This window comes from Xenopus laevis, chromosome 5S (genome assembly GCF_017654675.1).
Source record: "Xenopus laevis strain J_2021 chromosome 5S, Xenopus_laevis_v10.1, whole genome shotgun sequence".
Taxonomy (NCBI): Eukaryota; Metazoa; Chordata; class Amphibia; order Anura; family Pipidae; genus Xenopus; species Xenopus laevis.
This window is the reverse complement of record NC_054380.1, coordinates 44,089,518-44,106,054: the sequence shown is the minus strand read 5'-3', so window position 1 is coordinate 44,106,054 and position 16,537 is coordinate 44,089,518. Positions and strand designations below refer to the sequence as shown.

The following is a 16,537-nucleotide window of genomic DNA, read 5'->3' as shown; positions in this document are numbered from 1 at the left end:
ACAGTAAGGGTGAGGGCACACGCTAAGATTCGGGGAGATTTAGTTGTCCGGTGACATATCGCCTCTTCTTTGGGCGACTAATCTCCCCGAAAAGTCTTCTCGCTGGCTATAATCGAAATCGCCTCGTGGCACTTGGAGCGCTTCGTTTTCCGAAGTCAAGTGCCATCCCGCCGACGATTTAGATTCTAGCCGGCGGGAAGGCTTTCCGGGGAGATTACAAAAATGTGGGGTTATGGGTGCACTCCTAAGGCTAAGTTAAATTGTGTTTAAGTATAATGGAAGTGCTACTGTTTTGGCCAATTAATCAATGCACATTCCTTTAAGGGGAGATTAATCGCTCAAAGAGGAGTCGATTTATCGCCGGGACTAAATCTCTCCAAGTCTTAGCGTGTGCCCTTGCCCTAAATGTTGCTCTGTGTTTGTGTATGTATATTATATTGTTTTTGTGATGAGAACTGAGCACCTTCCTCCTTTAAATAATGAGTCTAGTTTATAGGTATAACAGGCAAAATTATTGTAGTGATGTGGCACGTAAAGGGTTAATACAAAATAGTAGTAATAATAATAATTTAGAAAATATGCACTGCAGTCTGAGTCCACAAATCTAAGTGCATAGCATTCTTATTTTATACCTTAATGAGAAGAAAAGTAATTTTATATTTGAGGGTGCCAAGTTAGGCACCCCCAAGTGATTGTATTTACTTACGTGACATTCCAGGCCAGTGCTCCTATCAACAAAAAACTGCACCAGCCCAGGGTTCTTCCAACGAGCACCATGGAGCGATCCTCTACCTGCTTCTCCGCACTTCAAATTTCCTGGGGCAGACACATGCGCAGTAGAAAGAAATAGCTGTCTTTTTTTGTTAAAGTTTGGCTTTTCGCTCAACTGCTGATGCAGAGCCGTGAGAAGAAGCAGGAAGAAGATCGATCCGTGGTGCTTGCTGGAAGAACCCTGGGCCAGTACAGTTTTCTGCTGATAGGAGCACCAGCCCAGAGTGTCGGGTAAGTAAATACAATCACTTGGAGGTGCCTAAAGGTGGCCATAGATACACAGATCCTATCGTACGAATCGAGGATTCGTACGATTTTCGGATCGTGTGTGGGGAGTGCCGACAGCTTTCGTCTGGCAGAGATCGGTCGTTTGGTCGATCGTTCAGGTTTGATTTTGACCCGACCGATCCCGCCGGAGCCCATTGCACATCGTAATCTGATCGTTCGTCCCTGATATAGCCATGCTCGTTAATGGCATATCGGGGAAACATCCGCTCGTTTGGCGATGTCGCCAAACGAGCGGATCTTTGTGTCTATGGCCACCTTAACTTTTGGCATTCCCAATTATAAAATGACTTTCCTTCTCCTTTAATTTAGTATTTTTTTGCATTCATGCCAAAACTCATTACCGTGACCTGAAGCTACTTTTCTGCATATTTCATATACAGCAGGAAAAATAAGTATTGAACACATCAACATTTTTCTCAAAAAATATGTTTCTAATGGGGCTATTGACATGAAATTTACACCAGATGTCGTAACAACCAAAAAGAATCCAAAACAAATAAGTCCATAAATTAAGTTATGTCTAATAAAGAGGAATGACACAGGGAATAAGTATTGAACACGGTAATGACAGCTTCAAGGCACCTCCTGTATGGAGAGATTAGTCGCATGCATTGCTCAGGTGTGATTTTGGCCCATTTTTCCACACAAACGGTCTCCAAATCTTGAAGGTTCCGGGGGCCTCTTCTATAAACTCTGATCTTCAGTTCTTGCCATCAATTTTCAATTGGACTCAAGTCGGGTGATCGACTGGGCCATTCTAGCAGCTTTATTTTCTTTCTTTGAAAGTAATTGAAACAGCCCCATGCCATGATGTTCCCACCTCCAAACTTTACTTTTGGTTTGGTGTTTTGGGGGTTATTTGCAGTGCCATTTCTCTTTCAAACATGGTGTATGCAATGATATCCAAAGAGTAATGAGAATTGGTACTGAGAAACTAGTCTAAACCAGTTGATATTAACACACACTGATGGGAGGCAGGATTGCTTTCTAAATACTGATAGATTTCGGCAGGTTTCTCGGCTTTCCATGCCTTTTTGCATCCCTTTTCTTCATTTGTTCAATACTTATGCCCTTTGGCATTCACTTTATTACACATACCTTGACTTATGGATTTCATGTCACTAGCCCATAAGAAATATATTTACTGGGAAAACGTTGACGTGTCCAGTACTTATTTTCACTGCTGTACATGGTACTACTTGGTGAGATAGTGTGTAAAAAAAAAACTATACATTGTATAATGTTCACACTGGTTGTCTTAAAGGCAGATACACAAGATACATACTTTGGATGAAAACATGAAAATGTGTTACTATCCTATTCCATATATAGATGGAGGTCACTCATGAACTATGTTTTGACTGCAGATTTAGTTGAACAGTATTACAAAAAGGCCCCTTTTTGTATGTCTAACAGAAATATTAAGGTAACCTCATAATTGTTTTCTCTAGCTTTTAAGAATAATTAAGATATGGACACATTTTTCAAAAGCATATCATCCCTAGCATACAATTTGCTGGAGATACTTTTGTCTTCTGTAAGGCCCTGTTTTCAGCAGCATGATTGCCCCAACCTCTGGGACTGACTTACCTAAGGGTACTTTCTACTTATGGAAGCAGGAGGCATTTTAAATGTAACTCAAACATGTTTCAATTTTTTTTATATATATATATATATATATATATATATATATATATATATATATATATATATATATATATATATATATATATATATATATATATATATATATATATATATAGATAGATAGATAGATATATATATATACCTACTGGGATTTCCAGGGCATGAGCTAATGTTGGTATAAAAATTGTCATACATAGATAACAATAAACATGTTCCAATTTACCTGAAAAAATACATCTGGGTTTCCTGGACTGAAGAGAGATGGCAATTTCTCCTCTAAACCACGGGCCATTTCTGGCCAGACAGAGTTTACCAAAAAGTCATACCCAGGAACCATATCTGCATTTTCACTAAAACAAGCAAAAAAAGGCTATTTTCCATGCAGTTTATACTTTTTTAAAACTCTCACAACTTTTCACAATAAATATATCACAAATGGGAGTGCCATTTGTAATTAATACCTATATAGGCATACAACAACAAAAAAATTCAACCTCAAAAATATGTATTTATATATAGTTGTGTAACTGAAATATTGGTTAGATATTTACTTTAAATTTGTTTTATTTTCTTTACATTTCCAAAATGTGCAATATATATATATATATGTTTGACATCGGGAGGCACATTTAATAAACTCATTTAAATTTGAATATACTCAAAATTTATTTATAAAAAAAAAAAAACAAATATCTAAAACTCTATTTTACCGACTTGAAAACTTTAATCAAATTCAACTAAACTTGATTCAAGGTTTTTCTGCAAAAAAAACTGGAATGTCAGGAAGGCTACTAACATGTCCAAATTGGTCTCCGGACCTCTTCCACTGACTTATATATGAACTCGGCAGGTTTTAGGTGGCGAATAGTCGAATTTGAGTTCTTAAAGGGCCAGAGTATGATAAATCTAGAAATTCTTATTAAAACTTGAATCGAGTTGGGATAATTCACAATTCGGATTTGAGAGTTTTGAAAAAACAATTAGGAAATTTGAATTCTAATTTTCAATTCAACCCATAATAAATATGCGCCCTGGAGTTCTACAATTTTTTAAAAAGCCAATACTATAGTCAGAGTGGAATGTATAAGTACGAATGTTCCCTAAACAACACAATAATTTGCCAGTCCTATAGGACACAAAAAAGTGCCAGACTTATTTCCAGTCAAATTGTTAAAAGTATTAAAATACTATTCCATGTTAAAATATTACACAATATTGTGGGGTCGATTTCAGAATTTTCTGACAGTTGGACAGACAATGACAGTTATTACCCAGTTAAACAAAACAAATACTATAAGGAAGTGCAACAAAGTTTTATAGTTTAGTATGTGATAAACACCCACATGTTTATGTGTACACGGTTGTCACTGTGTTTATTACTTACTACACAACAATTTTATTGTGTTTCCTTGGGGTGAGGGCTTATGGAGCAGAATGGGGATTGGTAAAACATGCATTTTCTGGCCAATCTCTGCTCCACTTGGCTGCACTAAGACTGATGCCCAATGTGCCCTCGCCTTTACAGTTTGTTTTTTAAATCCCCTGGGGGCAGATTTATCAAGGGTCAAATTTTGAAGTGGAAAATACTTCGAAATTCGACCATCGAATTGGATTACTTCAACTTCGAATGTCGAATTTGGCCGTTTTTGGTCAAAGTCAAATTGTTTGATCGTACGATGGAATGATTTGACTTCGAATTGAATGATTCGACTTCGAATTGAATGATTCGACTTCGAATTGAATGATTCGAACGATTTCATCAATCGATCTAACGATTTTCCTTTGACTTCTAAAGACCTAGCCAAATGTTGGCTATGGGTTCGAGGAGTTCCCCATAGGCTAACATAGCAATTCGGCAGGTTTAAGATGGCGAAGTGTCAAAGTCAAACTTTTTTAAAGAGACAGTACTTCGATTTTCGAAGTTGAACTTTTTACTTCGAATTGAAGCCAAAGTCGAATTTAGGCCTATTCGATGGATGAAGTACCCAAGAAATAGTTCGAAATTCAAAGTTTTTAACTTCGAAAATTCACTTCGACCCTTAGTAAATCTGCCCCTTGAAGTTGAAGAAGTTTATAGACGCTGCAATTAAACTTTGTTGCACTGGACCAAGCTCTTCCTTCCTTTTCTACATTGTACAATACCTTGAAACAGCACCTCCTGTGACTTCTCGAAGTAGTCGACAATGATGAGGAACAAATTCCAGGAGCTTGCTGTACATGGCTTGCAGACCTCCGGGGTGAGATTGTACATACTGTTCATTTATTACCTGCCAGTAAAAAAAAAAAAACTCCCCCCGTGAATTTCACTTTTTAAAAAATAATTGGGCCTTAAAAAGTAAAATGGATGATATTTCCAATAAATACTTTATTTTAAGCAATATATGTTTAGTGTTTTAACAGTTGGACAATGCAAGTTTTCTCTGTAAGAAGACACACAACCTTACTTGAATCTTTATGGTCTGTCCTGGATTTACATGGAACAACAAGAGGCTATTGCCAATTTTTCACCAGGCTCCCATTGTTCCATGTATATACAAAAAAAAAAATGTAATAACAAAAATAGACCAAAGCCTAATTTGGAGTACTTATTATAGTACCAGCTCCCCTGAGCATGTGATAATGAGTACTAACTGTTATGAGACAAATTGCTTAATGTACATTTTCTTGCATTATAAAGTGTTATATATTTAAAATTTGCAAATCTCAGTGCCTTATTTTATAGCAACTTTATATTCCTTAAATTTACATAAAGTTTTACTTTTTAAAATTAAAAGCCTTCTAGACCACTTTTGCATAAAGAATATATAACAAATAGGGATGCACCAAATCCACTTTTTTCAATTCGGTCGAACCCCCGAATTCTTCATGAAAGATTCGGCTGAATACCGAATCCGAAGCCTAATTTGTATATGCAAATCAGTGAGGGGGAGGGAAAAATAGAGGCGCGCACGAAGTGCGCCGCTAAACATTTTTTTACTTCCTTGTTTAGTGATGAAAAGTCACATGATTTTAAGGATTCGGTTTGGCCAGGCACAAGGATTCTGCCGAATCCTGCTGAAAATGGCCGAATCCTGGCTGAATACCGAACCGAATCCCGGATTCGGTGCATCCCTAATAACAAACTAGTCGTTGTAGAAACAGAAAATCTTACCTCATCAATATATGGTTTTACCAGCACCTGGCCAACAAGTGCCTCAGCATCTCTTGTTTTGTCAATTGTTGCATAGGTCCGCAAACAGTGCCGTACAGTATCAACATTAGATGTCTGAAGACCTTCTAGTAGCAGACCCTCTAAAGACTGCTGTAACATTCCTGTTATACCGGCAATACGCTGTAAATGCAATTGTCAAAACAAATAAAAATGATTTCATTACATCCATGGGAAAAATATGTAACTAATATGATGATTAGTTGTCACTGAGGGGTAGTTGCATGTTCTGCTACTGACTGCTCTCACTTGCCTTGCTGGAAAGTTGGCAAAAGCAGTAGAATAATTGGGAAAAGCTGACATGTTTTTGGGGCAAATAAATAATAGAAGCTGCTCAAGCAATTTTAAACCCGTTTTTATAATTCATAAGTTGCAAAGCACGATGGTGCAAAGTTGTTTGAAATGCTATATGTTCTCTTTCAGTAGTAACAGTCTGCATCACAATAATTGCTTATAATTATATTTTTTATAGGTTAATCTTGGCCTTATGATTTTACAATATAATGAAACTCTTCTGTATATCACTGCAACCAATCGAAAAATACTGCTTATTTTATTTTCACATGCATGACCCAGTCCTTGGCAGAGTTTAGGAAGCTGCATTAAGCATGCAGCAGGTATCTCACCAATAATGTGCCCCTTACTCTCTTGCGTGCTTAGCTGAAGGATGATGCAAGAGTAAAAAAATGTCCTATAGCCCAGACAAACAAAGATTGTCCTTCTGAGTTTTAATCTTTAATCTGACAAAGACCTTACATTTCCCCAAAAATATAATATATATCAGCTCATTTCAATGTAAATGAAAGTTTGCAGACAGTATGTTAATATTTCTGGGGTGGAGGGAAATGGTATACTTAAAGGGGTTGATTACTTTTAGTATGATCTAGACAGTTCTATTCTGATGCAGTTTCCAATTGGTCATCTTTATTTTCAGTTATTTACGTTTTTAATCAGCAGATATCTGGTTGCTAGGATCTTATTTTCCCTAACCCCAGGCAGTGGTCTGAATAAGACACTAAAATAAATATAGGATGGGGTCTGAAAATGAAAATAACAATATAGCCTCATAGAGCAATAGTTTTCTGTCCGCTAGGGTCAACTGAAAGCTGGAAAGCTTTTAGAATTTTCTTTTCTTTTCTCCTACATGAGGATTTCCAACTTCCATTTTTCTCCTACCCAGTGTCACGCTTAACAGAGGTTAAAGGGAAGCAAAGCTTAGACATGCCAGGGTCAGCCACTGACCCCAATGCACTTGCAAAATGGAGTTAGTGGTCAGCTTTGTCTTCTTTTTTGGGAGCTCTACCAGCAACATACAGGCCAAACCATTATGCACAAGGGTCCCCCAAAATATTAAACAAGGATCTAGAGCTCATACAGAAGTCCAGCCACAAGTGTGGCTAGCGATCAGACAATTTAGTCTGTTAGCATTCTGTTATTGCTATAGGCATGATACAAGAGTAAGAATATAATCTCAATACTTTGTAGTATAATCACACAATCATAAAGACAACTTGCTTCAAAGTTTATAAATATTTAAGATACTGTAATTAATAAGGGGCAGAGTTATCAAAATGTGCGATTAGAACTCGCCACATAAAAACTCACTCACTTTCTGTTTATTCCTATGGGATTTTTAAAAGCATATTTATCAATCATTGAACCCCATTGATAAATACTATTATAAAAATCCCATAGGAATAAACAGAAACTGAGCGAGTTTTTCTGTGGTGAGCTCTAATCGCACATTTGATAAATCTGTCCTTAAGTGTCTATCTTAATTTAAAACAGAGAGGAGAGAATATACTTACAGGCCTCACATTGTCCAACAGAGGCATGCCCTTGCTTTGAACTGCGTGGAACTGTAACTGGTTAAATTCTGTTGCAATTCTCTCGAGAATCTGACCGGTCAGATGTGGGCTGAGATATACAAGTAAAAATCTTTTAACACAAGTTATAAGAGTAATGTATGTACTGTAGCAGTTTGTAACTTTCTTAAATATATAATCAAATGGCTGAACTAGTTAACTAAAGTTTTTGTTTGAAATGGGTGGTTTCTAAAAACTGGTGAACAGTTATAGCGGTACCACTTTACAGGAAGTCCAGTAGTAAGGATCACAACAACTACATACCTGTAAGTCTCACATCAATAGCTGAACAAAGTGAAAAAAAATTACTTTTGAAAAACAAATGCTCAAGCAATTACAAAACAACTACAGGAACCAGAAGAATCATGGAATTAACACTGTAGAATTGATAATGGTGAATTGCTTGCTTGTATATGTGAACTGTTTGTATGCCTTACCCTGTAAAGCGCTGTGGGAGATATGGACACTATATAAGTAGGAATATCGATTTAAAGATATGGGTCCTGTTATCCAGAATGCTCAGGACCTGGGGCTTTCTGGATAATGGATATTTCCATAATTTCCTTAAGTCTAGAAGTCTAGTCTAGAAAATCAAGCATTAAATAAACCAATAGACTGGGTTTGCTTCCAATAAAGATTAATTAGATCTTCATACAAGGTACTGTGTTATTATTACAGAAGAAAAGAAAATCACTTTTTAAAATTTGGATTATTCGGATAAAATGGAGTCTATGGGAGATGGCCTTTCTGTAATTCAGAGCTTTCTGGATAATGGGTTTCCGGATAACAGATCCCATATCTGTACTGAAAGAAAAGCCCCATCACATTTCCAAAATTTAAAAATATGGTTACTAACCTCTTAACTTCAGAAGCAGTTTCCTTAGAATTTTGAGTGTGCAGGATTTTTTCAATTTTTTCTACAGAATGGATAACTTCCATCATTGTAAAAACACACATCTGTAAAGAAGTATGAAATCACCAAAGTCAAAAAAAGTACAAATTTAAAGTGACTAGCTCTGTGCAGGCTAATCAGATATTCACAAGCTTATTTAGACATTCAAAGCTTAGTGGGATGGAAGATAGCTACATGTTAATAATAAGAATGCATTTTTATGTTTATGTAGGCTGAGAAATAAAATGTTGACATCTTTGAAGATTACCTTTTTTTTTCTTGTGTCTTCTTGTTTAGCCAAACGATTATCAACAGCCTGGATTACTTCATTTACAGATGTTTTGAGACTCTAGACAATATAAAAAGAAAAATACTAGTAAAAGAAAGCCAACACGTTGAAGAAAATCAATATGTATTAGTTTGCCTTTCCACTAGAACAATACTTTTGTTTTTGGAGGGCATTTGATGAGTAGCACACAGTTTTGCCTGTATTCTTCTTGAACTCTCCAGGAGACTCCTTTGTTTGGGTGTTATTATAAAAGGGTCATCTTAATACAGCAGGAATTTGCATCTGATATATTAGTGACATGTTTTAATTTTAACAATTAATTTATGGTACTTTATCTATGGTAATTTATGGTACTGTTTGCCCAGAGTAATTTAATAAGGTATGGGGCCTGTGGACAGATGATGACCCGAACATAGATCCACCTGTGCATTTCTAAATAACTAGGAATAATTAGACTGGGGCTCTCCCCCCATCTCATATAATAACAGACACAGCGCAAGTTAGAAGGTCCATTATGGCAGCATTGGGTTTTGTAGGATTAAATACTGTGGAAATATAAGCATTGGGTGTTGAGGGTAAAGGTGGCTCTGCTCTCTAGAAAAGAATTGCAACACAAAGACACCAATTTTGATTGTTTAGATGTTTTGTTTAATAAAATTTGACAATCCTGTTTGACATGAAGCAATGTAAATTGTAACAGCAATGTTATTTTGATGACTGCTTGTACAATAAAATAATTGTTAAAAAAAATTATGATACTGTGACCGTGTATAAATTCATATTTTTTAACAAAGCTATCTTTAAGATTATTCTGTACAAAAAAAACCTATAAATAAATGTGTATGCATCTGAATTCATAATTGGCTGTTACAATGTCCCTTAAAAGCAACAGCTTAACATATATTATTATGGACTATTATAAGACCGAGCTTTTGTACATATTTATAACATCTGTAGTAGAATTGATTCTTTTTGTTCTAAAAGTTTCAAGCAGTTTTCTGATCTCTGTGTTGTTAAACAATCCTCTAGTCTATTTATTGCTAGCTTGTTTTCTCTATCTGCAGGATGGATTTAGGGGACCTCTCTGTCAACATTACTGGGCAAGATTTGACATGAGTGTCTATGGTGAGAGACACAGGAATGGTCCAAATGCACTGATCTGATAGACTGGCCCTTGCTTATGTTTTTTGTGTATATTTATGTAGTGGTGTAGTCTACTACACTGTTGCCTACACATGTGATGAATACAAACAAAGTAGTGTCCGCTGGCACTATGTTGAATAAGTACAACCTAATATTTAGAGTTAGGTCCTCTCTCTAATTTAATGTTCTTTCATAATTGTAGCTTTCGGATTGTACTGAATTTTAGTAGTCAAGGTCTTACCAAAGATATGTATCCATCAGTTAATTAGACCTTTTCTATTTTTTAGCACCAAGAAAACTGTCTGGATAAAGAGTATAGTATAAATGTAAGAAACTAGGAGGTCTGTGCCTAGGGCACAAGGTCAGGGGCATACAATGCCCCCCTTAAAAAATTACTGCTCCACCTTGGCAGATATAGTGACCAAAAAATGTTCAAAATAAAATAATTTAAACTACTCAGTCATACCAATACTTCTTCACGTAGTTGTCCCAGGGGCACAGATAGCTGACTCAGTGCTTTATCCATTCCAACCTGAAATATATTTACATAATGTATGAGTAGGTTAATCAGTTTAAGCTAAAAAAATATACAAAAACTTAAAGGTATGTGATTAAATGGAACCTGTTGGCAAAAAACATTTTTCCCAACTAAACGTGTAGGCTAATGGAGCCCACACTCCAGTTGTGGGTAACAATAGTTTTTGGTTTTTTTCAAATGGCCCCTGCCAGTGCTAGGCCACCAGCATTGGGAAGGAGCTCCCGGTACAAGCAAGCATGTTGGGGGACCAGCATGCAATATCGACGGAATGTCATGATGCGTCGGTCAGAAGCTCATTATGAACATGTGCTATTACTCAGCATGGCTGCTCACACTGGGAGCTCCCTCCAGATGCGAGTGTCCTAGTGCTGGCTTGAGCATTTAAAAAAAAACAAAAAACTCTATAAGCCTGCACCTTTGGTTGGGGATAATATTTTTGGTCTTTAAACATATGGGTTCAACATCGGGAAACCTGTTATAGAGAAAGCTCCAAAATGCAGGAATATCATTCCTTTTTCTTTTTTATAATGAAGTAGTTTGTACTTGATGTTAACTAACCTAGCATAAACACATGATGATGGTATATATATATATATATATATATATATATATATATATATATATATATATATATATATATATATATATACATATACACACACACCATATATATTTATATATATATATATATATATATATATTATATATATATAGATACATTTTTTTTTAATACATTTTTTTTTTAAATGTCTAAAATATTGCTGCTTTTTATTTAAAGTGCAGTAAAGTTTTGCAGGGAGGACCAGCACACTCTAGATATACCATATATATATATATATATATATATATTTATATATGTCTTTCTAGCAAGGAATAAACTATCGGGCTACTGAAATTAACTTAGACCATCAGAGTCAGGATGGAATCCCCCGCCAAGGAAAACTGGACAGGTTACAGATTTTTGTGTCTTCCTCTAGATCAACTAGCAGGGTATAGAGATTTCTGCTAGACAAAAGGGTTGAACTTGATGATGCATTTTTTCTACTTACACACCTTTGCTCAAAAAGAGCACAATAAATGGGACTTGTGTTGGAAATATAGTCAATATTTTTCTATTAAGGATGGGTAACTTTTCTTACTTAAACACTGCCTTGGTAGAAACAGGAAGCATTTTTTTTTTCTTACAGGAAAATAACAATGGTCTCATTTTGTTTAGTGAAAGATATAAAGAACATTGCTATATCTTTATAAGCCAACAAATCAACTAAAAAGTATGTTTAGCAGAAGCCATATTCACGTAAGCATATTTTAAAAATGGGGCTCAGTGCGCCTTTAATGGGGAACTAGCGTGAAAATGAAAATGTAATAGAAGCTTCAGCGAAATGAAATAAGAAACTTTCTAAATACAATAAATTAAAAATGATGTACTGTTTTTCTTCACTATCCCCCTCTCAGCATCTGTTTCTCTTCATTCTCTCTTCATGCAGGAGTTGGGTGTCAGATCATTGAGTGAGTGATAATCATTGAATTAGTGAAATCCAATATATCTTATATGGGGGGGCTCCTTTTGCCTAGAAGATGTATTAGCGCTCACTCTATTAAAATCACCAGAAATCCTGTCTTGCTACATGTAGAATTTGTGCAAAAGGCAGTTATTTTTCAGATTTTGTTTGTACTGGAATCAGTTATTTGAGTGAGATCTAATTTATCTGCTAGGAAAGGGAGCCCCCCAATAAGATATATTGGATCTAACTGTCAATGAATATCTGACACCCAACTCCTGCATTTCAGAAATTATGCAGAATATTTGATTGTATTTACAAAGTTTCTTATTGAAGTATGATGAAGCTTATATTAAATTTTTATTGTCGCAATAGTTCCCCTTTAAGTAAAAATACACCAATGGACATCATTCATTGATTGATACACACCTAAAGGATCAAAAACCTCTCTTATATAAAATGTCAGTTGTTGCAGAGATATATTTTATTTGCAGGTGCTGGAAAAACACCAGACACACTGTTAAACCAAATCAAGAACTGAAACGAAAATCTAAATTGATTGTAACATTCAGAATGAAAAAGATAGAAAACCAGAGCATACCAAGTTGGTGGATAAGTTAACAAAGTCAGCATAGTCCTTGTTGATGAGTTCTACCATAGCAGTCTTTAGAAGTCTATAATACAGTTCTAGGTCATCACGCAGAGTTTCCAGCTGTACACGTTTTCTGCACTCGGACACAAAGACGTCAACTTCAAATCCATCCTAAAAAATTAAGATGTACATGTACATAATACATGTTACACAATGATTTTTTTTAAGGTACAAGATTTCTAAATGCTTAATTATTGAGGGCAAATTGTTTGCTCTCTACTTCAGTCTACTTCAATTCCTTCACAAAGTGATGCCAATGACATTAAGTTTAAGCAGCACATATCACATATGTACATCCTAAACAATACAGCAATTACAAAGAGTCAGCACTGCATTCAGGATATATTTTCTAAATATGGCCAAATACTGTAACCCACATAGCAACCAACCAGCCACTACCTTTGATCGGTTTACTACAAAATAAATAATGAAAGCATGTCTGTAATTGGTTGCTATGGGTTAATGCACCCCAAAGAGGTTCATGCCTGTTTTGGGTGCAAAAGTGGAGAGCGGAGTTGCTAGGCAGATGAGGCTCAGGGCTTGCTGTAGCGTGGGCACCCTTCTGAGTTGGTCCACACCTAAAAAAACTTTAAAACTTGTACCAGCTTGAACTGAGAAATTTTTTGGATCAGTCTGTTACAAGTTAGAAAATGAAATAAAAAATGTAATTAGTTAATATGGACACCTGCATTAGTGCAGTTTAATACCTATACTAGTAAATGACCCTGACTAAGTAAAACTGCAGTGCCTACATCAGATTATCATAAAAGGATTGCAGGATGTTTAAACTAGCGATGCACCGAATCCAGGATTCAGTTCGGGATTCAGCCCTTTTCAGCAGGATCCAGGTTTGGCCGAATCCTTGTGCCTGGCCAAACCAAATCTGAATTTGAATATGCAAATTAGGGTAGGGGAGGGAAATCACCTGACTTTTCGTCACAAAACAAGGAAATAAAAAAAAAATTCTATTTTTTCCTTTCCCTTTCGGTACAGTATTCGGTCAAATCTTTCACCAAGGATTCGGCCAAATCGCAAATAGTGGATTTGGTTGCATGACTAGTTTAAAGGCTTCCAAACCAAAATTTGATAAAGAGGCCCACATAACAAAGAAACTCTTCATATACCCATCACAGTTACCTGTTTCTTCAAAAAGTATGAATAAATGCCATTTCTATGCTGAAATCCAGCTGGTTAACAGTTCTTCTCTTGCTGCATCATTTAAAATCCTGGCAGGGAAGGAGGGACTAAACACTGATGTTACAAATTGTAACAACTACTCCACAGCTTACAGACAGCATGCAGGAACTACATAACCCACAATGCATTGCACTGTGATGTTCCATTCCTTATTGAAATCACATGTGCAGGGAATTGTGGGGTTTGGAGGATGCAGGCTAAGGACAGCTGGCTGTTGATACAAAGTAACAGTAGTCAGCCAGCTCAGCAAAGTAGTCAGAGAGATCAGCAGGAGAGCAGGGGCTAGGCTTAGGGAACTATCAGAAACCATTAAAAATCATGAAAAGTCTGCATATGTTTTAACTGATGTATATTGCGAAGTTGCTTGAAATTATGCTTGAAATATGTTTGTGTGGAGTTCCCCTTTAAATTGCACACATACGGTCAAAAACAAGTATCTGCTATGGTAGTTTATACTTTTAAAAACTGAGTGCAACTGGGAAAGTGATAAAATAATTAAATTTTGACAGCTTTAAATTAAGATTTCCATCAGAAACCATTCTAGTGTCACACAGACATGTCCCTCCCCTGGCTCTTCAGTACAGCAGACATTCGGCACCTGGGCTTACAGTCATGTCATTGGCTGAAGAGGAAACACCCACATCCTACTCGGCTGTCACGACACAATACAAACACCTACTGGATTGGATCTGTGAGGAATAATATATTGACATATTTTACACACTTTTACATCAAATTGAAATAAGTCACCCAGGAGATTCGGTATTAGCGCATATATCATGTGCTACTTCAATAGCTGCTCGGTTATGTCACAATATTGCAATGAAATCATTATCTCACAGTAACAGCAGTAACACATACAACTCCCATGCAAAACACTCTCACAGAATGCCCGGCTAATATATATATATATATATATATATATATATATATATATATATATATATATATATATATATATATATATATATATATATATATATATATATATATATATATATATATATATATATATATATACAGGGAGCTGTCAAATAAGCCACACACAACAGGCCGTACTGTAACAATGCATTAAATTAATACTCATTCCGCCTTAAACCCCAATTCGAACCTTCATGAATTCGTCTTTATCGAAGCACATAGAGGGAGAGCCCTGCGGAAGCTGCATCGTAACTCTCTCCATCACACTCTTTCACTGTGACATACGTCAAATCCCACAGCAACTCAGCACTTCCGTCAACTACTCTCATAAGACCACGGAAGGAAGAACCGAGATCCAGAGAGGTATGTGTTACAGCAGCGACGCCTAAAGGATCCCAGAGTAATTACAATAGCCTCGCTCATACGCATTGTACACTGCACACACGACGCCAGTCTATATACAGGGAAGGACAGCCGGTGACAAGTTCTTTACGGCTGTGAGACAGCGGGGGGGGAGGAGGAGCTGAAAATATGTTTCCACTTTATTATGAAAGTGGGAGGGGCTGTGCAGCTGCTTCTCTATCATTTGTGCACGTTGTACAGTGGGAGCAGGGTGTAAGCTGTGCTGGTTAGGGAGGCGGGGTGTTACAATGCACACGTTGGCTGCAGAGTGTAAAAAGTGTGAATTCAGTGACACCGCTTGCCCAATGTTGGATACCTATTCTATACACTTACATATTCCACAGCTTGTTCTTACAGTGAGTAAAGTGTATCATCTGTCTGCATTGTGCTCTGTAACAAAAATGCAGAACTCTATAGTGCCAGGAACTAGACTTACAGTATTTCTATTGCTAACCTTATAGACCCATCAGAATGGCCTTATAAGCAGTGTCGGACTGGGACACCAGGGGCCCACCCAAAAACCTTAGACCAGGGGCCCACTCTCATTACTATTATTCTTTCTCTCCTCACTCAACCTCTATTCTAGTACCTTTTCTTACATACTATAATCTATTATTCCATCTATTTAGCCTCTTTGTTCTCATAGAAATAGGAAATGGCGATGAAATAGGCCAAATGTTTAAAAGCAGGAGGGCCCACCGGGAGTTTTCCTGGTATACTGGTGGGCCAGTCCTACACTGCCTTAACCTGCTTAACCCTTTAACCGCCAAGCACGTACGGCGTATGTGCTGGCGGTTCAGGGCTCAGGCTGCCAAGAACGTACCTCGTACGTTCTTTTGCAGCTGAGCCCTTCTCTCTGCATCGGCGGCTTTTGCCGCCTCTGCAGAGAGTCAGGAGGGTAGACAGCCCCCTGGGCAACGTGGCTGGGGGGCTGTCAAGTCGGATCTGCGACGCGATTGTCGCAGATCCGACTTCAAAGTAGCAGAAGCGCAATGTAAGCGCTGCTGCTGCTGGCTTACCTCCTCCTCGTCGCACCACGCGCCCAGTCACTTCCTGCTGCGCAGTAACTCTGCAGACACGCTGCCAGGAGTCGTCCTTCGGTTCCAGCGATCCTCCTGCTACAAAAACGGTAAGTGCACTTTTTTTTACACACTTACCTGCACTTACACATACCTACAGTACATTTATACACTTACATGAACATTTTAGTAAAAATTTGTGT

At 37.0% G+C, this 16,537-nt stretch overlaps 1 protein-coding gene across 2 annotated transcripts in view; it reads right to left on the bottom strand.

Annotated features, from left to right (window-relative positions):
- cog2.S (component of oligomeric golgi complex 2 S homeolog) overlaps positions 1-15,260 on the bottom strand; it is a 34,779-nt gene extending 19,519 nt beyond the window's left edge. The window contains exons 1-9 of one of the 2 annotated variants that reach the window (XM_018265264.2): positions 15,104-15,260; positions 12,745-12,906; positions 10,570-10,635; positions 8,940-9,020; positions 8,636-8,736; positions 7,723-7,831; positions 5,858-6,037; positions 4,849-4,973; positions 2,930-3,056 (exon numbers count right to left, since the gene is read on the bottom strand). In XM_018265264.2, the coding sequence (XP_018120753.1) occupies positions 2,930-3,056; positions 4,849-4,973; positions 5,858-6,037; positions 7,723-7,831; positions 8,636-8,736; positions 8,940-9,020; positions 10,570-10,635; positions 12,745-12,906; positions 15,104-15,175 (1,023 nt within the window). In that variant the 5' untranslated portion in view covers positions 15,176-15,260. Of the gene's footprint in view, positions 1-2,929; positions 3,057-4,848; positions 4,974-5,857; positions 6,038-7,722; positions 7,832-8,635; positions 8,739-8,939; positions 9,027-10,569; positions 10,636-12,744; positions 12,907-15,103 lie in introns of those variants that run through there. The other variant, XM_041564463.1, reaches the window with a different exon arrangement.
- Between the last annotated feature and the right edge of the window lie 1,277 nt (positions 15,261-16,537).